The sequence below is a fragment of the Zonotrichia leucophrys genome, chromosome 26, assembly GCF_028769735.1.
Source record: "Zonotrichia leucophrys gambelii isolate GWCS_2022_RI chromosome 26, RI_Zleu_2.0, whole genome shotgun sequence".
Taxonomy (NCBI): domain Eukaryota; kingdom Metazoa; phylum Chordata; class Aves; order Passeriformes; family Passerellidae; genus Zonotrichia; species Zonotrichia leucophrys.
Window position 1 is genome coordinate 4,093,307 of NC_088195.1, and position 25,642 is coordinate 4,118,948.

General features: G+C 52.2%; 1 protein-coding gene across 2 annotated transcripts in view; it reads left to right on the forward strand.

The window, feature by feature from the left end:
• RASSF5 (Ras association domain family member 5) overlaps nt 1-25,272 on the forward strand; it is a 37,435-nt gene extending 12,163 nt beyond the window's left edge. Inside the window, exons 2-6 of one of the 2 annotated variants that reach the window (XM_064733048.1) lie at nt 2,463-2,584; nt 17,472-17,585; nt 20,021-20,318; nt 20,602-20,717; nt 22,410-25,272. In XM_064733048.1, coding sequence (XP_064589118.1) covers nt 2,463-2,584; nt 17,472-17,585; nt 20,021-20,318; nt 20,602-20,717; nt 22,410-22,562 — 803 coding nt within the window. In that variant the 3' untranslated portion in view covers nt 22,563-25,272. Of the gene's footprint in view, nt 1-2,462; nt 2,585-7,537; nt 7,925-17,471; nt 17,586-20,020; nt 20,319-20,601; nt 20,718-22,409 lie in introns of those variants that run through there. The other variant, XM_064733049.1, reaches the window with a different exon arrangement.
• Nucleotides 25,273-25,642: the final 370 nt, after the last annotated feature.

Consider the following 25,642-nt stretch of genomic DNA (forward strand, 5'->3'; position numbering starts at 1 on the left):
GGGGAAAAAAAAATTAAAAAAAGAAGAAAAAGGAAAAAGAAAGAAGATGTGTATTTAAAATAAAAGTTCAGTGGTTATGGGGCTGCTGCAGGGACAGGGACTCACATCCCCCTGTGGAATCAAATCTCTTGCCTTGTTTTTAGGATATAATTATTTTTTTCCAGGTTGGTGACCGCTGTGGAATTTTGGGCAGTGTAGAAAGTAAATGTGGGGCTGTTTGCCTGGCAGTTAAAAATTAAAAGGCTCAGGTGAGCCATTAAAGTGGCAGCAGGTTGGGCACTGCACTCAGGAGGGTTTGGAGGAGCTGGGGCTTGCAGGAGTGATGGGCACAAATTTGGGATAACTGGAGCTGCCTGTGCCAAACGTGCCCCTCTGCAGCTGGGGGTGAGCAGGGCCCGGTGCCTGAAGGGGTTAAAGCTGCTCTGTGCAGGTCACCCGGGCGTGAACGGGTTAATGTGTGCCATTGGGGCAGCATCCAAAGAAAACAGGCACAGGAATGCCCTGCTGCACCTGGGCCAGGAGCTCAGCCCCTGCTGGCACCTGGGACCTGGCCCTGCCCTCTCTGGGGTGATTTGGGGCCATGGTGGCACCGTGTCCCTGCCCTGTCTGGGGCCATGGTGGCACCGTGTCCCTGCCCTCTCTGAGGCCATGGTGGCACCGTGTCCCTGCCCTCTGCATTTGGGGCCATGGTGGCACCGTGTCCCTGCCCTGTTTGGGGCCATGGTGGCCCCGTGTCCCTGCCCTGTCCAGGAGTGATTTGGGGCCATGGTGGCACCGTGTCCCTGCTCTCTGCATTTGGGGCCATGGTGGCACCATGTCCCTGCTCTCTCTGAGGCCATGGTGGCACTGTGTCCCTGCCCTCTGCATTTGGGGCCATGGTGGCACCGTGTCCCTGCTCTCTCTGAGGCCATGGTGGCACCGTGTCCCTGCCCTGTCTGAGGCCATGGTGGCACCGTGTCCCTGCTCTCTCTGAGGCCATGGTGGCACCGTGTCCCTGCTCTCTGCATTTGGGGCCATGGTGGCACCGTGTCCCTGCTCTCTCTGAGGCCATGGTGGCACCGTGTCCCTGCTCTCTCTGGGGCCATGGTGGCACCGTGTCCCTGCCCTCTCTGAGGCCATGGTGGCACCGTGTCCCTGCCCTCTCTGGGGCTCTGGTGGCACCGTGTCCCTGCCCTCTCCAGGGCTGGATTGCTGGATTTGGGGCTCTGGTGGCGTCATGTCTGTGCCCTGTCCAGGGGTGATTTGGGGCCATGGTGGCACCGTGTCCCTGCCCTCTCTGAGGCCATGGTGGCACCGTGTCCCTGCTCTCTGCATTTGGGGCCATGGTGGCACCGTGTCCCTGCCCTCTCTGGGGCTCTGGTGGCACCGTGTCCCTGCCCTCTCCAGGAGTGATTTGGGGCCATGGTGGCACTGTGTCCCTGCTCTCTGCATTTGGGGCCATGGTGGCACCGTGTCCCTTCCCTCTCTGGGGCCATGGTGGCACCGCGTCCCTGCCCTCTCCAGGGCTGGATTGCTGGATTTGGGGCTCTGGTGGCGTCATGTCTGTGCCCTGTCCAGGGGTGATTTGGGACCATGGTGGCACCGTGTCCCTGCCCTCTCTGAGGCCATGGTGGCACCGTGTCCCTGCCCTGTCTGGGGCCATGGTGGCACCGTGTCCCTGCCCTCTCTGAGGCCATGGTGGCACTGTGTCCCTGCCCTCTGCATTTGGGACTCTGGTGGCCCCGTGTCCCTGCCCTGTCCAGGAGTGATTTGGGGCCATGGTGGCACCGTGTCCCTGCTCTCTCTGAGGCCATGGTGGCACCGTGTCCCTGCTCTCTGCATTTGGGGCCATGGTGGCACCGTGTCCCTGCCCCCTCCAGGGGTGATTGGTGAACATGTGCCTGAACATGTGTGTTAGAAAGGACATGTGTATTAGAAGGAACGTGTACCTGAACAGGGACATGTGTTAAAAGGGACATGTGCCTGAACAGGGAGGGACCTGTATTAAAATGGACATGTATGTTAGAAAAGACATGTGGCTGAACGGGGACAGGTGTGTTAAAAGGGGACATGTGTGTTAAAAGGGACATGTGTTAAAAAAGGACATATGTGTTAAAAGGGACATGTGTTAAAAAAGGACGTGTTGAAGGGGATATGTTAAAAGGACCATATTTGTTAAAAGGGACATGTGTGTCTGAACAGGGAAATGTGTGTTAAAGGGGACATGTGTGTTAAAAGTGACATGTGTTAAAGGGACATATGTCTTTAAAGGGACATGTGTTAAAGGGGACATGCCTGTTAAAAGGGACCTGTCTGTTAAAGGGGGACATATGCCTGAATGGGGACATGTGCCTGACCAGTGCCTGCTCCATCCCTGCCCGTGCTGCAATCCCTCTGCTGCCACCCATTCCCTCCCCGCTGTCCCCGCTGTCCCCAGCCCCAGGGCCGCCCGGGTGCCTGACGCTGTCCCTCTGTCCCTGCAGACTGCAGGTACACGTGTCACCAGGAGTGCCGCAGCCTCATCCAGCTGGATTGCCGCCGGCCGGGCCAGTGCCAGAGCCAGCTGTCCCCAGAGAGCACCCTCAGGGTGCCACCCTGCAGCCAGGTACGTGGGGAGGGGTCTCTGGGGGGCACAGCCGGGGGTGACCTGCACTGAGCTGGTTTCCTGCTCACAAGTATGGTATTATTTTATGGTAATATACTATCATAATTATATTGAATATTTTATTATATTGAATATTATATTATATTGAATATTATATTATGTTGAATATTATAATATATTATATTATATTATATTATATATTATATTATATTAAATATTATATTATATTAATATTATATATATTATATTATATTATATTTTTCATATATCATATCATATCATAGAAAGGATATTTCCAGAAGGCTAAAAAGATAATAATGAAAACTCCTGACTCTTTCCAGAATACTAAACCAAAGAACACTAAACTAAACTGTACTAAAGAATACAGAAAGGATATTTGCAGAAGGCTAAAAAGATAATAATGAAAACTGGTGACTCTTTCCAGAGCCTCGACACAGCTTGACCATAATTGGCCAATAAATTAAAACAATTCACATGAAACCAATCAAACAATCACCTGTGGGTGAACAATCTCCAAACACATTCCAAAGGAGCAAAACACAGGAGAAGCAAATCAGATAATTATTGTTTTCCTTTTTCTCGGAGGCTTCTCAGGAGAAGAATTGTTACAGACATCTTTTATGAAAAATCTTTTCTTCAAGATTTTTTTCCTCCTGAGAAGCTGAGAGGCCTCAGGAGCAAAATGTAAACAATGGTTATCTGCTGCATTTCCAGGGCAGGAGCGTGGATCTCCAAGGAGTTCTGGCTGCCAGCCCTGTTTTGAGAGTTTCAGTCCTCCTGGGGGATGGAGACTCTTCAATCCCTGTTAGGACGTGCACTAATCCCAGGCTTAACTCCGGAAGGCTCAGCTTGGCTTTAATCCTGCTCTGTCTGGGGCTGCTGCGTGGGAGGCACAGGCTGCAGGGCCAGGGAGGCTCTCACCAGGAGGATGGGGTGGGAGAAGCTTCAGGAGACCTTCCTGAAGTGGATCAATACTGGGGTGGAGCCTTTGCAGGCTCTGTGTGCTTTGGGAAGTGTTTGGAGCAGCTCTGCAGGGACGTGGTGGAGCCACCAAGGGCTCAGAACATGAGGATGTGGATGTGGCTCTTTGTGACCTGGCTGGAGTCACTAAGGATCATGAGGATGTGGATGTGACTCTTTGAGACCTTCTGGAGTCACCATGCCTGCAAGGGTTCAGGACATGAGTGAATGTGGCTCTGTGTGACCTGGCTTGGTGGCTGTGGTGGTGTCATGGTTTGAGCCTGGCACAGAGCCAGTGCCCCCCCATGAAAATGCCCTGCTGGGACGTGGTGGAGCCACCAAGGGCTCAGAACGCGAGTGCATGTGGATGTGGCTCTTTGTGACCTGGCTGGAGTCACCAAGGGTTCAGATCATGAGGATGTGGATGTGGCTCTTTGTGACCTGGCTGGAGTCACCATGCCTCCAGGTGTTCAAAACATGAATGGATGTGGCTCTTTGTGACCTGGCCTCCAAGGGTTCAGAACATGAATGGATGTGGCTCTTTGTGACCTGCTGGAGTCACCAAGGGTTCAGATCATGAGGATGTGGCTCTTTGAGATCTGCTGGAGTCACCATGCCTCCAAGGGTTCAGAACATGAATGGATGTGGCTGGGGTGGAGCCTTTGCAGGCTCTGTGTGCTTTGGGAAGTGTTTGGAGCAGCTCTGCAGGGACGTGGTGGAGCCACCAAGGGTTCAGAACATGAGGATGTGGATGTGGCTCTTTGAGATCTGCTGGAGTCACCAAGGGTTCAGAACATGAGTGGATGTGGCTCTTTGTGACCTGGCTGGAGTCACCATGCCTCCAAGGGTGCAGAACACGAGTGGATGTGGCTCTGTGTGACCTGGCTTGGTGGCTGTGGTGGGATCCACTCAAAGGGCTTTGCCAGCTTCTCCTCCTCCTCCTCCTTCATCTCTTGATGAAGGTGTTCCGTGGTTCTGTGTTCTCTCCCTCATTCCAACCCCCTGTTTATGCCCCTCTCTGTGGAAGACCCTGATGTGCTCGTGCAGAAATGGAGATGGAAATTTGCACTTTTCCAAAAGCAAATATAGGGTTTCTGTTTGGTGTGTGGGGTTTGGTTTTCATCCATCAGAGTAAAATGATCAGGAGGGATCTGAAGTGGGATGGGATTGATATTCCTAAATTATACATTATAAAAGGGCTCAGAGTGGGTTCTCCAGGTGTCTGAAGCTAAATTTGTGTGTGGTTCCACCTCCTTTGGATGTCACTGGGCTTCCCCCAGCAATGCTGGGCTCTTGATAAAATGAGAAATTCTCATTTCATCCTCAGGGCCATCACCCCATTCAGGGTTATTGATGGCCCCAATAACAAACAGGGATCCTGTGCTTGGTGGCCATCCATCACCCTGCCAGCTGTCACCCTGGGGAGGCAGAGCCATCCTGGGCCAAGGAGACAAAATGTGTCTGCAATCCCAGCAGCAGCAGCCAGAAATGCATCAGCCCATCCCCAAGGCCTGCCTGGGGATTGCACCTTGGAATCCTCAGGGGTCCCTGGGCTGTGGGGGCTGATTTGGGGGTTAATGAGGGTAAATGGCTGCAGTAAAGCGCCATCATTCATTATGGATAATCAGGCAAAAATCGTTTGCCAGCTTTGCTTGATCTGAGCAGGCAGCTCCAGCTCCTGGAGGGTTTCTGTTGGTCAGGCAGGCTTTGCTGCGGGAAAGGAGGCGGATGGAGGGAAAATAATGTCAATATTCCAGTAGGAGACTAACAGGATGCCTGATTACACTGGCAGGAGGGGAAGAGGCCTGAAAACACATTAAAAAATTAAATAGCTGGCATAATTGGAAGTCATTAAATCATATTACCAAAATTAAGCAAAGTGGAAGCATCAGAGAAATAACTATTTTAATTCCACCTATTTAAAGACTGTTACCAGGTAATTCCAGGCATTAATAATTTGGGCTTTGATCCAGTTCAGTATTTAGGAGTGTTTTACATTTGGGTCCCTCCCAGGGTGACATCCAGACTCTGCTGAAGGTGCCAAAATCCTCTGCAAAGGAGCACCAGCGTCTGATCTGTGGGTCTGGGGGGGGGATGTGCAGGGAACCATTTCGTGGAGATGCTGCTGAACAAAAGGGTGAAAGTCATTGGGTTTATTTGGCTTTGTTGGATTTTTGATGGAGCTGATGTCCCAGGAGCACCAGGACTCTGATCCCTGGGTCTGGGGGGCTGATGTTCAGGGAACCATTGCATGGAGCTGCTGCTGAACAAAGGGGTGAAAGTCATTGGGTTTATTTGGCTTTGTTGGATTTTTGATGGAGCTGATGTCTACAGGGAATAAATGAGGGATTCTTGGAGAATCCAGAGGTTCCACCCTGGCTCCACTGGGAAACTTTTGGGCTGATGCTTCATGGGAGACCCCAGTGCTGCTGCTCCCAAGCCTCACTTTGTGCTGGAGTTGCACATGCTCAATTTAAGCCTCTTTCTCCTCTAAATTTATCCCTGTGGAGCAGAGGGGGCTGTGCTGCTGCAGGGACACGCTGCTGCCATAAGAACGTGGCTTATTTATTCCCTCTGTAAATACAGCACTTGGATCCTTGCCTCCCTCTCCCTGGGATGCAGATGTTGCCAGCCTTTCCATCCCCATTGGCATGCAGGGGATGCTGCTGGGGTGGGCACGGAGCTCTCAAAGCTTTGGAGCAATTGAAGTTCTTCAGCAGATGCAGCTGGAAGGGTTTGGAGCAACATCTGCAGTGTGTCAGGAGGAGAGGTTGTGGTGCTGGGTGGGAAGCCAAAACCCTGCTCCTTCCCTGGCTTGTGGGAAGGTCTTGGAGCCCTGAAAGAGCAGGATGAGATGAGATTTTGGGGAGGAATTCCTCCCTGTGAGGGTGGCACAGCTGTGGCTGCCCCTGGATCCCTGGCAGTGCCCAAGGCCAGGCTGGGCAGGGCTGGGAGCACCTGGCACAGTGAAAGGTGTCCCTGTGAGGAGCAGGGCCCTTCCCCTGCCCAATAAATCAAAACAATTGGCCAATAAATCAAAACAATTCACATGAAACCAATGAAACAATCACCTGTGGGTAAACAATGTCCAGCCACATTCCAAAGCAGCAAAACACAGGAGAAGCAAATCAGATAATTATTGTTTTCCTTTTTCTCTGAGGCTTCTAAGCTTCCCAGGAGAAGAATCCTGGGCAAAGGGATTTCTGTAGAAAATATGACAGTGACAGCCCCACAAACCCCAGTGATCCCCGCCAAGCAGGAAGGTCACAGCTGCTCTAAAAGCAGTACCCAGGGGCTGAAGCTTTTTTCCAGTCAAATCTGCCTGAGGCTGGGTGCTGAAATTGCTCCAAAATCAGCTGCAGGATGGAGCCCTGGAGGAGCAGGATGAGATATTGGGGAGGAATTCCTCCCTGTGAGGGTGGGCAGGCCCTGGCACAGCTGTGGCTGCCCCTGGATCCCTGGCAGTGCCCAAGGCCAGGCTGGGCAGGGCTTGGAGCACCTGGGACAGTGAAATTGTCCCTGCCATGGCATCCTGTGGGGAGCAGAGTCCTTCCCCTGTGATCTCCCCCAAGCAGGAAGGTCACAGCTGCTGTAAACGCAGCACCCAAGGGCTGAAGCTTTTTTCCAGTCAAAGCTATCTCGGGCTGGGTGCTGAAATTGCTCCAAAATCAGCTGCAGGATGGACAGACACCCACTTGTGATGTCCTGGCACCCCGAGGGGGTCTGAGCTGCATCCCCACCACCCCAATTCCCTCGGTGGAGCCTCGGCATCTCCCGGGGATGCTGTAGCAGGCACGGAGCACCCGCATTCCCCCTTGGCCCCGCGTTTTGCCTCTCCACGGTGCCGCCAGAGCTCCCAGGCGAGCCGGGGCCAAAACTGCGAGCGGGGCCACAAATTGTGCAAGAGGAAGTGGCCGGGCTGCGGCAGTGCGGGGCGAGGGCAGGAAGGGGAGGCGATGCTGCCGCCGCTGCCGGTGCTGCTGCCGGTGCTGCGCGGGCACCCCGGGAGCGGCGAGCGGGGCGAACCGAACCGAACCGAACCGGGAGCGAAGCGAAGCGGGAGCTCTGCCCCTTCCATGCTGCGCAGGGAGGCGGGTGCAGGAGGCGAGGCGAGGCGAGGCGAGGGAAGGGTTCCCCGGCGAGCAGCAAGAGCTGGGCAGGATGAGCAGAAGGAGCTGCCGCAGATGAGCGGCGAGCCGGGGATGTGAGCGCGGGGCTCGCATCGCTCCCCCCCGGCTCTGCCCGGCTCCCGTGACCATGAGCAGCGGCTACTGCAGCTTGGATGAAGACCTCGAGGATTGCTTTTTCACGGCCAAAACCTCCTTCTTCCGCAGCGCCAACAGCAAGGTCCCTGCCAAGGTAACGCGGGGATGCCGGGGATGCCGCACCAAAAATGAGCTGGGACAGGAGGGGGTTCTGCCCTCTCCTCTGAGGGTTTTTCTGCCTTTTCCAGGCCGGGTTTCCCCGTTCCCCGGGGATCCACGCTGCTCTAGGGGTGTTTTTTCATCTTTTTTAGGGCCCTTGCAGAATCTGCACCGAGCATGGAAATGGCACCTGTGGGGTGGATAGGAAAGTTCAGGGCAGGATTAATCAGTGAGCTGATCGGCACGGTGGTGGATGTGGTTCTTTCCTGGGAGCTTGGGGCTGTGTGTGCCTGCCTTGGAGAAGGACGGAGGGTTTGGCTGGGCAGTGTTGCACCCAGGATGAGATTTGTGTCTCGGCAGCGTTCACGGCGCTGCTTCACGGTTTTTAAATGTCTATTTAAAAAAAAATAAAATTAAAAAATCCTTGCTGTGAACTTTGGGGCCCCAGCTAGAGCTGAGCATAAAAGCAGAAGGTGCTGCTGCAGAAGTGGGAGTTTCACACAGGAACGAGAGCCCTGCAGCACACAGAGATCAAATCTGGCCCAGGGAGAAGCTTTTTCACTTGAAATCCTCCTGCAAACCACCAGCACCGACTGCTCCTGTCCATCCTCTGCTGGTTTTGCACCTGCAGAGCTGCAACCCCCAGCAGGTGCTTTGGGGTCCCTGCAGCAGCTCCAAGGGCTCTGCGTGGGCAGGAGGGGCTGCTCTGGACAGGGAGCTTCAGTCAGCTGGGAATTTTATTGAATTTCACTGCAGAAATGGTCTAAGATGGGATATTCCCCGCTAGCCAGCAGCTCCCTCTCGCTATGATTAACAGACACGTACTGCTGGTTTCTAAATGTCATTCGATGATTCATTTGTGGAGGAGATGGAGGAGATTGGGGTGCTGGTGCAGCCCGAGCTGCTCTGTTGGAGCCAGGGCACTGCAGATCCTGGGGGAGCTCTGGAAATCAGCCTGGGGCTGTGGCTGACTGGGATTTCTCCCTCTCAGAGGGGTCAGGGGCTGCTGCAGCCCCTTTGTGCCCAGCTCCTCACCTGGCTGGGAGCAGCGTGGGTGGCAGAGCTCAGGCTGCCACAGAAGATGGAGCCTGGCAGGGCTTTGGTGGTGTGGGGAGGAAATGGTTCCTGTGCATGAAGAAAACAACCCCACAGCGAGCTGAGCCCAGCTGCTGTTGTGTAATGGGGCTCTGTGAGGAGGTGGATTCTCACAGAGGTGGAAACCACGCTCAGGCCTTGGTGGAGGGTGATTTTGGGGGGGGTCATGGCTGGTTTGGGGTTGGTGGTGGAGCAGGTCCTGCAGGAGGAAGAGATGGTGGTGGCTGACGTCTCTCTTGGGTTTTGATTCACTCTCTGTCCTCTCTTTTCAACTTGGCACCTTTAATTATTGAATGTGGAACATTTCCACCCCACAGGAGCTGTGTGTGACAGCAGCTCTGTTTTTCACCACCTGCTCCTGGCCACAGGGTGGAAACCTCAGCTGAGAGCCCAGAGTGAGGTCTCCTGGTGGATGTTTGGGAATGGTGCTGATTGTCCATCCTGTGTGGCCAGGAGGGATTGCTGAGCCCAGGGCAGGGGGGCAGGAGGGAGATAAACCTGGATAACTTAGGGACACATGTCCTGAAAGACACAGGAAACGTCTCTGGGGAGGAAATGAGGTGTGGGTGGGCAGGAGGGGACATCAGGCCACTGCAGGGCACTCAAGGGAGTGGGATTTGATCTGCAGGATTACAGAAACCATTTTTGTGATTGAAACAACTGCATTAGTCTGAAGAGCCTCTTTCTAGGAATGCTGTAATTCCTTTTTATTTCCAGAACCATCAGTGAAATCACTCTTCATTAGCAGAGAGCTGGTTCAGATCTCAGATGTGTGACCCCATCCCTGCAGATCCATTACTTTGCATTTTTTTGGGCCTCTCCAGCTGAATGGCTTCAGCGGCTTCTGCCTGAATCCTGATTGCTTAAAACTCTGCAAAATTCCTCCTGGAGCTCTGCATCAGTGGCTGATGAGAGAGAGGGAAGGAATGAGGGAATGGGGAGCTCAGGAAAGGCAAAACCCAAGCAAAGGTTGGGTGAAGGCATCTCCAAGATCCCAGCCAGCCTTGCCCCACATTCCCAGAGCTGAGGGCAGGTTTGTGGGGTGCAGGCCGGGCAGCCTGGGCATGGCCAGCCTGCTGCAATGCAGAGCAGCTCCAGCCTGGAGCCCCCTGAGATGCTGCAGCTCCCTGCGAGGACCTTGTCAGCTCTCAGTGCTGAGCTGAGATGTGGCAGGAAAAAATCGGTTTCTAAGTGAAATCTCCATGGCAATCAAAACACTGAGCCCATCTTCACTTGCTGTAACCTCTCTGAAATGCAGCAGCCATCCCTCTCCCCTCTCTGCTGCCTTTTCCTCTGAACCCCAAAGCAAACCACAGCACCTCATCTGGATTTCCCAAAGGGAGGGAAATGTTTGGGATATTTAAGGTTTTTGGGGGATTTTTTCAGTCCAGATCTGCTATAAATTCTCCCCCCTGCCTGTCTGTGCTGGAGCAGTGGATTCTTTTCCAATTGAGTGCTGTGAACCTTGGGAGTGGGTGTTGAAGGGGAAGTGTTGGGTGAATGGAGAGCTCTGTGAGAGCAGAGATGTCCCAGCTCTGGTGACAGCTGTGTCCCCAGTGTCCCTGAGCTGCCACCACTCCCTGCTGCAGCTGGATTTACAGATCTGAGCTGTTGGTTCTCACATTTGTGACTCAAATCTGGAGCATTCACATTTATTTCCAGTGTTTGTGGTCACAGGTGATGCTGCTCTGAGCTGCAGCTCCACAGTCAGGGACACTCAGATGTTCTTCTCCAGGCTTTGTTTTCTGGTGCTTTAAGACAAATCTTTCCTTAATAAGCAGAAAAATTGAGGATGGATGGCCCAGCTCATAAAATCCCTTCAGAGGAGGTCTCTGAACAAGGAGCCAAAGGGAGAGCTTGGCTTTGGGAACGCTCTGGTTTGTCCCAGCCTGGCTGGTGGAAAGGAGGATGGAGCTGTGCCCGAGCACACCAGGGAGGACTTGGCCACCCCTGCCTGAGACCAGACTGCCAAGAATGTGGTGAGGCTGGGCCAGAGCCATCCCCAGAGCTCTGCTCTGCAAATTCATTAATGAGAGAGCTGGGGAGGAGAACTGGCTGGGGGTGAAGGGCAGGGATGGTGGCCCTGGGGCTGCAGAGAGGAGTTCCTGGAGCAGCAGGGATGGTGGCTCTGGAACAACAGGGATGGTGGCTCTGGAACAACAGGGATGGTGTCCTTTGCAGTCCAGGGATAGTGGCCCTGGGGCTGCAGGATGATGTTCTTGGGGCTCCAGGGATGGTGTCCTTTGGGCTGCAGAGAGAAGTTCCTGGGGCTGCAGGGATGGTGGCCCTGGAGCTGCAAGGAGATGGCCTAGGGGCTCTAAGGATGGTGTCCCTTGGGCTGCAGGGATGGTGGCCCAGGGGCTCTAAGGATGATGTTCCTGGAGCAGCAGGGAGGAGTTCCTGGGGCTGCAAGGATGGTGTCCTTTGGGCTCCAGGGATGGTGGCTCTGGGGCTGCAAGGATGGTGGCCCTGGAGCAGCAGAGATGGTGGCCCTGGCTCCAGGGATGGTCCCCCTTTGTCTGTCCACTCAGAATTTCTGCCTCTGCTGCTTTCCCATGCCTGGTTTGCTGGTGAAGCCCCAGTTCCTGAGCTGCTGGTCCTCCAGGCTGTGACCCCACAGCAGCTCCTGCAGTGGGGCTGTGCTGGGACAGCTCCTGGGTCCCACCTGGAGCTGTTACCCCCAAAACCAGGAGCCCAGTGAGGTGCAGAGCTGCTGCCTAAACTGCTTGTAAAAGGTTTTTATGTTGGGAGTTGACTCCAGAAGGTGAGAGGCTGCAGGGAGGGTGCTCTTTCAATGTGGGGTGTGTTTCCCCTGGCATCCTTGTAAAAGGCAGTATCTGTCACGGGAGGTTTCCTTGTTGCCTCTCTTGGCCCAGAACTCCTTTGAGAGCTGTCACATCATCTCCGTGGCCCCTGGGCTGTCCCTAAAAGCCTGGCAGGAGTTTACAGCCCATTAGCTGAGTGCTGGCTGCACAGAGGGGGCTGAGTGGTGGATCCTGCCCAGCCCCGGGCCATGGGCTTTGTGTGCTGTCCCCGTCCCATCCCGGGCAGCCTTTGTCCCGTGGAGCATCAGCCCGAGTGCAGCTGCGGCTCCATCGCCCCTGACAATGCGGATTTCTTACAGCTGAGCAGAAATGTGGGTTTGGAGGGCAGGGGAGGGCACAGCGGGTCCTGTGCTGCTCTGGATCCCCTTTCCTCTGGCTGCCACACCACTGTCCTGTGTCCATCCACACCACTGTCCTGTGTCCATCCACACCAATGTCCTGTGTCCATCCACACCAGTGTCCTGTGTCCATCCACACCAATGTCCTGTGTCCATCCACACCACTGTCCTGTGTCCATCCACACCAGTGTCCTGTGTCCATCCACACCAATGTCCTGTGTCCATCCACACCACTGTCCTGTGCCTGTTCTGGCTGCCACACCAGTGTCCTCTGTCCATCCACACCAATGTCCTGTGTCCATCCACACCAGTGTCCTGTGCCCATCCACACCAGTGTCCTGTGTCCATCCACACCAATGTCCTGTGCCTGTTCTGACTGCCACACCGATGCCCTGTGTCCATTCTGGCTGTCACACCAGTGTCCTGTGTCCATTCTTGCTGCCACACCACTGTCCTGCGTCCATTCTGGCTGCCACACCAATGTCCTGTGCCCATCCTCTCTCTGCCACACCAGTGTCCTGTCCCTCTCTATGCCACACCAATATCCTGTGTCCATTCTTGCTGCCACACCAATGTCCTGTGTCTGTTCTGGCTGCCACACCAATGTCCTGTGCCCACCCTCTCTCTGCCACACCAGTGTCCTGTCCCTCTCTATGCCACACCAATGTCCTGTGTCTGTTCTGGCTGCCACACCAATGTCCTGTGTCCATTCTGGCTGCCACACTAATGTCCTGTCCCCTTTCCTCTCTCTGCCACACCAATGTCCTGTGCCCATCCTCTGGCTGCCACACCAATGTCCTGTGTCTGTCCCACTGCCCAGGTGTCCCCAAGGCTGCCTGAGCTGTCCCATCCCTGTTTTCCATGCAGGACAGCTGCAGGCCCAGCAGGGCTGAGATGCAGATCAGAGATGAGGTTTTTGTTATCAGCTCGTTCCATCTTGTCCCCTGTACAACAGGAAATGTGGCAACGGTTTTATGGTTAAAGCTTCTGTTTTTCTTCCTTTGGGTAGAATTGCAGATTCTGCAGCAGAAACTTTGCACAACCGGAGGTTGGGGGTGATTTGTGAGGAGCAGCGAGTGGCTGATCTGGTCATGCACTGCAGTGCTTCAATTCCCAGGCTGTGGCTGCTCTTCCCAGGGCTCCTGCACCACAGGACTGGTGCTGCTGGGCTGGTTTGGAAGCAGAAAAGCAGAATATTTAGGTGTGCAGGATTGGGATGGATGGGTGGTTCCTGCTTAGGGGGCTCGTGGTGTTGCCTGGCCTGAGCATCACATGAGTGGCAAGCAGAGGTGAAGGGTTGAGCCCTTGGATCCCCAGTGCCCTTAAGGGCTCCCCCATCCCTAAACAGCTCCTGGAGCTGGGCTGGCCCCACTCTGGATCCTCTGGGACAGCTGGCTGGAGTCTGCCTTCATTTTCCTCCCATGACTTCACTGTGTGTCCCCAGGTGTCACCAGGACACTGTGCCCATGGTGGGATGGATGCATGACAGAAATTACCAGAATTTCTTTTCCCGGGATGGGAAGTGTGGGAGGAAGAGGAGCTGGGCAGGCTGAAGGTACCCCTGGGCTGCCCAGGGTGGGGAAGGCAGGATGGCACAGCTGGGCAGAGCTGGAGTGTGCGGTGACATTGGTGACATCGAGTGACAATGGTGACAGTGATGTGCTCCTGAGCCAGCCCCCTCCTGCTGGGAGTGCTTGGGGTTTCCTGGCAGCCAAAACCCTCCTGATGTGCTGTGGGCCTGCTGTGAGGGCCTGGCACTCTGCTGCCCTGCTGTGCCCTGTCCCTCCATGGAAAGCCAGCTGCTCTGAGCTGCTGGCACTGTCCCTGCGCTGGGAACGTCACCAGGGGAGGGACCTGGCAGAGAAAAACTGCAGTGACAGTGACAGGGACACACAGAGCTGCTGGGCTTGGTTCTGCCATGCGGGGATGGATGGATGGATGGATGGATGGATGGATGGATGGATGGATGGATGGATGGGTCCATGGATGGAGCCAGCCAGGGGAGGTTTGGACTGGATAGCAGTGAAAATTTCTTCATGAAAGGGGAAAATGGTGGAATTGCCATCAATGGAAGTGTTCAAAAGATGGATGGATGGATGGATGGATGGATGGATGGATGGATGGATGGATGGATGGATGGATGATGGATGGATGATGGATGGATGGATGATGGATGGATGGATGGATGGATGATGGATGGATGGATGGATGGATGGATGGATGGATGGATGGATGGGGGATGGATGGATGATGGATGATGGATGGATGGATGGATGATGGATCCATGGATGGATGATGGATCCATGGATGGATGATGGATGGATGGATGGTGGATGGTTGGATGGATGGATGAGGGATGGATGATGGATCCATGGATGGATGATGGATGGATGGATGGATGGATGGATGGATGGACGGATGATGGATGGATGGATGGATGGACGGATGATGGATGGATGGATGGATGATGGATAGATCCATGGATGGATGGATGGATGGATGGATGGATGGATGGATGGATCCATGGATAATGTATAGATCTATGGATGGATGGATGATGGATGAATGGATAATGTATAGATCTATGGGTGGATGGATGGACGGACTCTTTCTGTGCTGCGCTGTGTTTGTGCCATGGCTGGTGTTGTGGTACCCTCAGCAGCTCCAGCTCTCTCTGTGCAGGAGGGGGCAGTCCCAGGGTCCCTGCCCTCCCTCCCTGCGTGGCTGGGGTGGTGAGGGGCAGCACAGCTGTGCCTGTCTCAGTGCTGTGACATGGCTGACATGAGGAAGTGCAGCCTTTCTGAGAGTTCATCTTCTCTTAACTCATAGGGAAGGGGTGTGGGGTTTTTGTTGCTTTTCTTTTTTTTTTTTTCTCCTTTTCCATCATGCTACTTTCAAAACCTCAACTCTCAGCATGGTTCCTTAAGATGGTTTTTAAAGACTCCTCTGCCAGCCCAGCACCTGTGAGTGGCCAAGAGTTGGTGCAGCTTGAGCCAAAGGACTCTGACAGACTGGGGAGCTCTGATAAAGGGATATTTCACACAATTGACAGAATTATTGGTTGGAAGAGACCTTAGAGATCATCGAGTCCAACCCAGCCCCAACACCTCAACTCAACCTGAGCACCCAGTGCCACATCCAGGCTTGGTTAAACACCCCCAGGGATGGGGACTCCACCACCTCCCTGGGTAGAACATTCCGGAACTTTATCACCCTTTCTGTGAAAAACTTTATGTGCAGATGTCAAATAACCCAGGAAAGCTCTGCTTTTGTTGTCATAAAATGCTTTGGGTTGGAAAGAACCTTAAATATTTGGGGGGAAGGGACCTCATCCAGTGCCACCCCTGCCATGGATGGGACACCTTCCCCTGTCCCAGGGTGTCCAGCCTGGCCTGGGGCACTGCCAGGGATGGCACAGCCACAGCTGCTCTGGGCACCTGTGCCAGGGCCTGCCCACGCTCACAGGGAAGGATTTCTCCCCAATATTTCATGTAAATCTCCCCTCTTTTGGTTCAAAGCCATCACCCCTTGTCCTGTCACTGTTTAAAGCCCCTCTCCCTCTCTCGGGGTGACCCCAGTGTCCCTGCTGTCCTTTGGTTGCCACCCCAGTGTCACTGCTTATTTACAATGTCCTTGTCCTCTGTGCTCTGGGGCTGCCTGGGGAGACACAAGCTCTGCTCCCCAAGATACTTTTTTTCCCCTTTTTTTCCCTTTTCCCCCCTTTTTTTCCTTTTTGCCCTTTTTTTCCCTTCTCAGAGGTTATCAGTTTTCATTCAGAGCCTTCCCAGCCTCGATGGCACATCCCTTCACGCTTCCTGCTCCCTGCTAATGCCAGCCTCTGAGCAAGCCCACATAAAATCTGGGCAAAATGCATTTCCAGGCTGTCACCAGGGAGGGTGGTGAGCTCTGAGCAGGGAGATCCAGCCCACTGAGCATTGCCCAAGACACACAGAGAGCTGTTTGCTGCAGATTGAGCAGATAAAGCAGGCAGACCTGCCCTCCTGGCTGGAGGGGAGCCAGGGGAGGTTTGGACAGGATAGGAGTGAAAATTTCTTCATGAAAAGGAGAAATGGTGGAATCACCATCCCTGGAAGTGTTCAAAAGGCTGCGGATGTGACGCTTGGGGACGTGGTTTCATGGTGCTGTGTTGACAGCTGGGCTCGATCTCAGAGACCTTTTGTGACCTTAATGATTCTGTGATTATTCATGAGTGACATTTCCATGGCTGAGCCTACCTACAGGTCAGATCTGTTGGTTTTGGAGGAAATTCCCCCAAATTTGGGCAAGGAAATTCCCCCAAACCTAGGTGAGCAGCTTCCCAAGAGCAGTGAGAGATTTAACAGGAGGTTCTGCCTGGGTGAGCCCACTGGAAGCTGCTTGAGTTTTGGGGAGTCAGAGCTGTGAATATTGGAAATAGGATGGGATTTTTTTTTTCTTGCATTGCAAAAAGGAAATAAATGCTTGCAGCTGGAGATGGCTTTGCTTTCAAAGTGGGTTTTAAAGGTTGGATTTTTTGCCCTGGTTTGTAGTGGGATGCTTTACTGCTCTGTGCCACCAACTGGTGCATTTTGTGTTGCCTCCAGTGGCTGCCACAGACCTGTTGGTTTTGGAGGAAATTGCCCCAAATTTGGGTGAGCAGCAGCCTCTGTCCCCTCTGGGGGAGCCCAGGCAGACACTGAGCAGTTCCTGCCATGGGCTGGGATTCCTGGATTACCTGATTTATCAGCAGTCACACAGCCAGCCTGCTGCTCTTTTATTGCTCTGAGCTGTAATTTCCCAAGCTTTGGACAAGAGCAGTGAGGGATTTAACTGCAGGTTCTGCCTGGGTGAGCCCACTGGAAGCTGCTTGAGTTTTGGGGAGTCAGAGCTGTGAATACTGGAAATAAAATCGGATTTTTTTCTTGCATTACTTTGAGGAGTCAGAGCCTTGAATACTGGAAATAGGATGGGATTTTTTTTTCTTGCATTACAAAAAGGAAATAAATGCTTGCAGCTGGAGGTGGCTTTGCATTCAAAGTGGGGTTTAAAGGTTGGATTTTTTGCTTTGGGTTGTTGTGGGATGCTTTACTGCTCTGTGCCACCAATTAGTGCATTTTGTGTTGCCTCCGCTGCCTGTGACTGGTGTCCAAGGTGGTTTGGGGTTGGGAGGTGGCATCCTGCCCATTTGGGGACAGTCCCCACCTGCGTCATCAGTGCTCAGGATCTGTTCCTGCCTTCAGGAGCTGAGCAGATGGAGCATTACCCAACACACAAAGCAGCTAAAGCCCCACTCTTCTGATTGCAGAATGTGACACAAACCGTAGAAGAAGAAAAACCTGAGCCTCCAACCGTCCAGGAGATCAAACAGAAGATTGAAAAGTACAATGCAAAGGTCACCAACTGCCTGCTGATGAAACTGGTACGTACTGGGCTGGTTTCCCCTCGCACACACAGACTGGGGCTGGTTCTTTTGGGCCCTGAATGGGGCCAGCCTGTGGGGAAGGTGTCACTGGTGGCTGGCCAGCTGCTTTTCCTCCTGCTGGGCTTCCCAGTGTCACCGACACTCCAGGTGATGGCTAGCTCAGTCTAGAGCATGAGACTCTTAATCTCATGGCCGTGGGTTTGAGCCCCACGTTGGGCGCCAAAATATTGGAATTAAATATCAATATTGCTGGATGGAATGGGCCTGGGCTCGTCTTGCCCTCGCTGCTTGACCAAAGGGGGCAGCTGTGGTGGTTTCACCCAGAGACACCTTTGGCTGGCTGGGTGTGTGGTGTTTCACCCAGAGACACCTTTGGCTGGCTGGATGTGTGGTGTTTCACCCCAGAGACACCTTTGGCTGGCTGGGTGTGTGGTGTTTCACCCTGAGACACCTTTGGCTGGCTGGATGTGTGGTGTTTCACCCTGAGACACCTTTGGCTGGCTGGTGTGTGGTGTTTCACCCTGAGACACCTTTGGCTGGTTGGGTGTGTGGTGTTTCACCCTGAGACACCTTTGGCTGGTTGGGTGGTGGTGTTTCCCCCCAGAGACGCCTTTGGCTGGCTGGATGTGTGGTGTTTCTCCTCAGAGACACCTTTGGCTGGCTGGGTGTGTGGTGTTTCACCCTGGGACACCTTTGGCTGGCTGGTGTGTGGTGTTTCTCCTAGGGACCCTTTGGCTGGTTGGGTGTGTGGTGTTTCACCCTGAGACACCTTTGGCATGGTTGGTGTGCGGTGTTTACCCAGAGACACCTTTGGCTGGCTGGGTGTGTGGGTTTCACCCAGAGACACCTTTGGCTGGCTGGTGTGCGTGTTTCACCCCAGAGACACCTTTGGCTGGTTGGATGTGTGGTGTTTCACCCTGAGACACCTTTGGCTGGTTGGGGGGGCAGTGTTTCACCCCAGGGACACCTTTGGCTGGCTGGTGTGTGGTGTTTTCACCCTGAGACACCTTTGGCTGGCTGGATGTGTGGTGTTTCACCCAGAGACACCTTTGGCTGGTTGGGTGTGTGGTGTTTCACCCAGAGACACCTTTGGCTGGCTGGGTGTGTGGTGTTTCACCCAGAGACACCTTTGGCTGGCTGGGTGGTGGTGTTTCACCCCAGAGACACCTTTGGCTGGTGGATGTGCGGTGTTTCACCCAGAACACCTTTGGCTGGTTGGGTGATGTGCGGTGTTTCACCCAGAGACACCTTTGGCTGGCTGGGTGGTGGTGGTGTTTCACCTCAGAGACACCTTTGGCTGGTTGGGTGGGTGTGCGGTGTTTCACCCAGAGACACCTTTGGCTGGTTGGGTGTGTGGTGTTTCACCCCAGGGACACCTTTGGCTGGCTGGTGTGTGGTGTTTCACCCAGAGACACCTTTGGCTGGCTGGATGCTGCAGCTGGGTGCTTGGGACACTCCAGGCATGCAGGAGCTCAGGTTTACCTCTGGTGAAGAGGCTTTAGGTGAGGTGAAGGAAAAGGAGTCGGGTTCTGATGGAGGGTTTCTATCCAGAGATTTATTCCTGGCACACAGGCCTCTGAATCCAGCAACAGCTCCAACAGAACCACTGGACTGTGTGGTTGCTGTGTCTTTTAACCCCAGGGGAAGGGAAGGGGTAGGGATCCCACCAACCAGGTAAGGAGGGGGAAGTCTCAGGGGACAAATGACACCTGGATGGCCCAGTGTCCCCAGGGCTGAGAGGAACTTTGGAACTTCGCCAGTCACGCCTTCCCTGCCTCCATCCCTTCCTGCTGGCACTGATCTCTGGCAAGGAGCTGCCTCAAAGCCTCATCCCAGATGGATGAGCCCCAGTGGGGATGAGTCGTGGTGGAACCAGGGCTGGGAGCTGTTGGAATTGGCTTTAGGAACACAAAACTTTTCTAGAGAGGAGCTCTGCCCTCAGCACTGCCAGGCTTCCTGGGTGGACTATGCAGAACCAGGCTCTTCTCCTGATTCCTGAATTTTTGTGGAGCTGAGGGTGAGGTTAAGAGACCTGTGGTGGGATCAGAGATAATTTGTTACATGGAGAATCTCTTAAATGGGAAATAAAACATGAGGAATAAATTTGAGAGCTCCTGCTGAACCAGGGGCTTCAAATCCATATTAAGTCCAACTACAAATTCCATGCAATGGAATTTCCATAACTACCTCTCGGCAGGGCTGGTTTGAAATAAAACAAGATCCCACAGGCGAGAGAGGAAGGGATGAGTCACTACCAAGAGAAAATCAGCAGTGACTGCCCCGGAATTACTGGGTACTTTTGACATGATTAATGAGAAACGCCAGAACTCCCGGAGAGCGGGGGCAGCTCCTGCTGTCACCCCACACTTGTTGTGGTGGAGAAGGGGCTGGAAAAGCTTCCTGGAGCCTGATCCTTGTGTGCTTTGCCCCAGAACGATGATGGGAGCTACACGGGGTTCATCAAGGTGCACCTGAAGCTGCGGCGGCCGGTGACGGTGCCGGCCGGGATCCGGCCCCAGTCCATCTACGATGCCCTCAAGGAGGTGAACCTGGCTGAGATGACGGACAAGAGGACCTCCTTCTACCTGCCCCTGGATGCCATCAAGCAGCTGCACATCAGCAGCAGCACCACGGTGAGCGAGGTGATCCAGGGGCTGCTGAAGAAGTTCATGGTGGTGGATAACCCGCAGAAGTTTGCACTTTTCAAGGAGATGAGGAAAGATGGGCAAGGTGAGTTCGGGGCCTGGCAGCTCTGCCTGGGATGGGGAGTTTGGCTTCTGGTTGGTTTCTGGTTTCACCTAAATCCAGGTGAATCAATGGCCAGACTCCCCCAGGAGGTGATGCTGGTTAGGGTAACAGGGAATTACGATTTCTGATGGGGTGAAACCACCTGAGACCCAGGGATTGTCGTGAATCTGAGACTCAGCCCTGTGAACCTGAGCCTGCTTTTCCATGCTCCAGCTGATCCCCTGAGCAGCCCTGATCTCACTGGGGGTGTCTGCTGTCCTTGCAGTGCTCTTCCAGAAGCTTCCTCTGACCGAGTACCCGCTGTACCTGCGGCTGCTGGCGGGCCCCGACACCGACGCGCTGAGCTTTGTGCTGAAGGAAAACGAAACGGGGGAAGTTGAGGTACATTGGTGACTTTTCCTTGGTTTTCACCCAAATATGGAGCACACGGCAGAGCAGGGAGATGTGCGACAGAGGCAGCACAAAAAGGGCTGTTTCCCTCTAGGAGGTCTTTTATTGCTCCTGAATGATTTGGGTTTTTAAAACAATTCAAACTTGAACTGGGTTTTTAAAACAATTCAGACTTGAGTCTTTTATTGCTCCTGATTGATCTGGGTTTTTTAAACAATTCAAACTTGAACTGGGTTTTTAAAACAATTCAAACTTGAACTGGGTTTTTAAAACAATTCAGACTTGAGTCTTTTATTGCTCCTGATTGATCTGGGTTTTTTAAACAATTCAAACTTGAACTGGGTTTTTAAAACAACTCAGACTTGAATTGGGTTTTTAAAACAATTCGAACTTGAGTCTTTTATTGCTCCTGAATGATCTAGGTTTTTAAAACAATTCGAACTTGATCTAGGCTTTTAAAACAATTAGAACTTGAACTGGGTTTTTAAAACAATTCAGACTTGAGTCTTTTATTGCTCCTGAATGATCGGGTTTTTAAACAATCACACTTGAACAGGGTTTTTAAAACAATTCGAACTTGAGTCTTTTATGCTCCTGAATGATCTGGGTTTTTAAACAATTCGAACTTGAACTGGGTTTTTAAACAATTTGACTTGAACTGGGTTCTTAAACAATTCAGACTTGAGTCTTTATTGCTCCTGTTTGATCTGGGTTTTTAACAATTCCAAACTTGACTGGTTTTTAAAAAACTCAGACTGAATTGGGTTTTAAACAATTTGAACTTGAGTCTTTTATTGCTCCTGAATGATCTAGGTTTTTAAAACAATTCGAACTTGATCTAGGTTTTTAAAACAATTAGAACTTGAACTGGGTTTTTAAAACAACTCAAATTTGAGTCTTTTATTGCTCCTGAATGATCTAGGTTTTTAAAACAATTCAAACTTGATCTGGTTTTTAAACAATTCACACTTGAACTGGGTTTAAACAATTGAACTTGATCTTTTATTGCTCCTGAATTGATCGGGTTTTTTAAAACAATTCGAACTTGATCTAGGTTTTTAAAACAATTAGAACTTGAACTGGGTTTTTAAAACAACTCAAATTTGAGTCTTTTATTGCTCCTGAATGATCTAGGTTTTTAAAACAATTCACACTTGAACAGGTTTTTAAAACAATTCGAACTTAAAGTCTTTTGTTGTCTGAATGATCTGGTTTTTAAACAATTCAAACTTGAACTGGGTTTTTAAAACAATTCAAACTTCAGCTGTGGAAGTGCTGAGGCCAGTTTTGATGGCCACCCCATAATCTGTTTATGGAACCCGGCAGTGCCGCCCCAGGGTTAATCCTCTCTAATTAGATTAGCTGAGCACTGTAATAAGTAATCCACTAATTTAAGTAAAAGCCAGGGACACTCAGGTAATAAATTCACAGCCAGTTTTTGGTTGAAATCTTGCTCCCCACCACAGCATCCTGGAGGATTCTGCTTCTCATTTGTGGTGGGGGGATTGGGATTGTCCTTCATGCTGTAGCCCCTTATGCCATCCCTCTCACCACTCGAGGTTAAATCCCTGGAGATCAGATCCATTTAAATGTATTTTGCTGCTCCTGCTCCCAGACTGAGAGGTCAGACCCCACGAAGGCCAGCAGGTGTGTGCTCACTTTGCCTCTCTGCTGGTTTTGCAGTGGGACGCCTTCTCCATCCCGGAGCTGCAGAACTTCCTGATGATCCTGGACAAGGAGGAGAAGGACAAAATCCAGCAAGTGCACAAGAAGTACGAGAGGTTCAAACAGAGACTGCAACAGACCCTGAAAGAGGCCAGAGGCAAACCTGGATAACCTTCAGGGGGCACTGGGCATCAGACTAAGCTAGAGACTGTTTTAAATGAAAAGACTTCTCAGGACACCTTAGTAGTCATTCTCCCTCTTCAACCTTCCATAAGGAGTGGCTCCCAGCACCCTTAAAATTATCCTCTTGCATTTTCTTCTTCTGAAACCTCTTCTCCCAGGACCAGAGCCGGTCCAAGAACGGGAAGCCTGTTTATGAAACAGCTTCAACAAAGCAAACACAGCTGCTGGTTGGATTTCCAGCCGTGCCATCCGCTGGAGAGGCTGCATGGAAAATTCTCAGTGTGACACCCAACAGGACCCCTGTGCTGGCTGAACTTTGGAGCAGGGCAGCTCTTGCTGTTCCTGCTCCTCCCAGCGAGCTGCTTGTTCCTGTTTGGAGGTGCTGTGGCCCACAGTGCCCTCGTGGCCCAGTTGTGGTTTCGTAAGGAGAGCACAGGAAACAGCGGGAAAAGGGGAGGAGGTTGTTGCACCAAACCACGTGGGTGTTGCAGCTCTAACCAAGGCCTGGACCTGTTCAGGGCTAAGGCAGCCAGGGAAATGCCAGGTTGGGACACCAAGGCAGCTGCAACACCCCAACAGTCTGTTAGTAAATATTATTGCAGCTTGGTGATAGTAATTCCCAGGAAAAGAATTAATTTTGGTTCTCTTTGACTTCTGATTTTGGAAAGAGCTGAATTACAGTAACTGTCCCTGATGCTTAGCCAAGTTAGCCAGGGTTTCACCAGTTCTCTACTCTGTAGGAATTGGGACCTATGTTTCCAGAAATTCTGTTTGAAAAGTGTAAAGGTGATGGTTGGGGCACAGGCTGAGGGTTCAGTGTTGAAGGTTTAGCAATATGTGTCCATCAGAGGAACCCAGGAAAGCTCAAAATCCCCTCACAAATCCGATTTTGAGCTGTGAACGTGCCTGGCCCCGAGGGAGAGGAGCCCCATCCAGGGCTGGGGTGTGGAGGTGGCACCAAGGAAGGGAATTGCTGTCCTTGGATGCTCTCTGCTCACCTCACCTGGGCCTCCTCCTGCTCCTGCTGTCCCTGTGCCCTGTTCTCCCTCCCCACTCTCAACTGGTGCTGTCCTGCACGCCCAGGAGGCTTCCCAGGGTTTGCTCTCTCCGTGGAGCCAAGGAGAGGACAGCCAGTCTCTCTCTGCCGGTCTCAGGGCTGCCACCACGCCACGCTGAGCATCCCTCAGCCAAGTCCCGGAGGTGCAGGCTGGGTCCCTGCCCTCACTGCTGCTGCTGAGGGTGCAGGGATGGATCACTGCTGGGCTGGGCTGATCCTGGGGGAGAGGATGGGCCCCGTGTTTACCCTCAGTGCTCCGTTCTGAGCACACTGCACACAGCCAGGGCCAGCCCTCCCTCTGCTCACAGCCCAGGGAATGTCAGTGCTGGATGGGGATGGAGCAGGGACAGGGGGGCTCACGGAGCCCACCTGCGTCCCTTGGGAGGGGAGGCAGCGGGTTATTGGGAAACAGGGAGGAGTTCAAATTTACCTCAGTGCCTTTTTTTTCCCTTAAGTGTGAAAACTTTGCATTTGGGCTAAGGAGGAAGCTGTGCAGAGCCTTGTCCCTCCTGTCCCCACAGCACTGGTGTGACAGGGCCCTCATGTCTGGGGAGGGATGAGGAACTGCTTTGTTTCTTTCTGGAAGGTGATTGCTTGGGATTTTATTTTTTTTTGTCCAGATTTTGAGTATGTTTGTTTCTAAACCTTATGAGAGTAACTGCATTACTTGGTGTGAAAGCCACTTTGTGCCAAGCTCAGTTGCAGCTCCTGTTGTGGTCAGCAGGGAGGGTTTGCTGGCAGGGCTCTGGTGCAGAGGAGCCTCCAGCTGTACTGTACTCTACACCCAACGACCTTTAACACCCGCTGGCAGCCCCAGGGCAGCGCTTGCCGTGCTCCGGGGCTGTTTGTCCAGCTACAAGCAGACTCAGCACTCCACTATTCACTTGTGGAGTCATTTAAATGCCGTTTATCTGGTGCTTTGAGCCTTGACAGCACCGTATAAATACTTCAGTTCCACCGCGGGGAAGAGCGCTGTAAAAACTGCCCGGTGGCTCTCGGAGGGAAGAGCCACACGCTTGGTTTGAAATCCCTTTTCTTTCTGGCTGAAAGTTGTGCAGGTTTATTTCTATTTTTTATTTTTATTCTGGTGAGTGTCCCCTGTCCCTTCCTGGCCCCAGCATGTCTTTGACAGTTTGTAGAAGGCATGGCTTCGTATGCAATCACTGTGGATGCTGCTGAAAACCTCCTGCCACCAGCAGGGCTCATTCTTTTTGGTTTTTGGGTTTTTTTTCAATATGAGGGGCATTTGAAGAGTTGGTGGGTGTTGAAACTCAAATCCTCAAGGGTCAGCTGAGCTGGTTTTAGAAGTATTTGCCCCTTCTTTAAGCGCAAATCCTGTTGGCAGTGCCTTTGGTTAGCAATTGTCTCGCCTGGGTCGTGTGAGTTTCTTTTCCATGGCTACTGTAAAACCTGTAAAATAATGTGTATAGGATGGAATAGTAGAGCTTCTATGGCAAAGTGAAATGCATTTTTGCAATGCTGTAATTTATTTTTACTACTCCCTAGTGATTCTATGGCATTTTTACAAAATGTCTCACTCTCAGCTTTTTTTGAAGGTTCTGGAACTATTTGTTCATATGCAGACAGTGTAAGAGACAATGATAATAAAGCTGTCAGTAATTAAAGAAATCTCTTGACTTTCCTTTTTTGGTGCCCTCCTATGGAACTTCAATGGATTTAGTCTAAAGGGAAATACAGGAATTCTTCCCAGAAGTGAATTTAAATTTCCTAACTTACTGTTAAAGAGCTAAAGAACATTCACTCACACCTGTAAGACCTGACCAAAGTGTTCCATTAATTTAATCTTGTAGCTGGGGCTGACAGAACTGTTACCTGTGATAAATTACAGCTCATGTCATGCATTAAAATGTATTTTTATATATAAAAAGAATATAAACTACAGAAGTCCAGCTAATGCAGTTGATTCTTAGTGCTGAAATGTCTGAATTCAATACCTGGAAATGTTTAAAAAGATAAAATCTAAGCCAGAGGGGTTTTACTCCATGGCAGA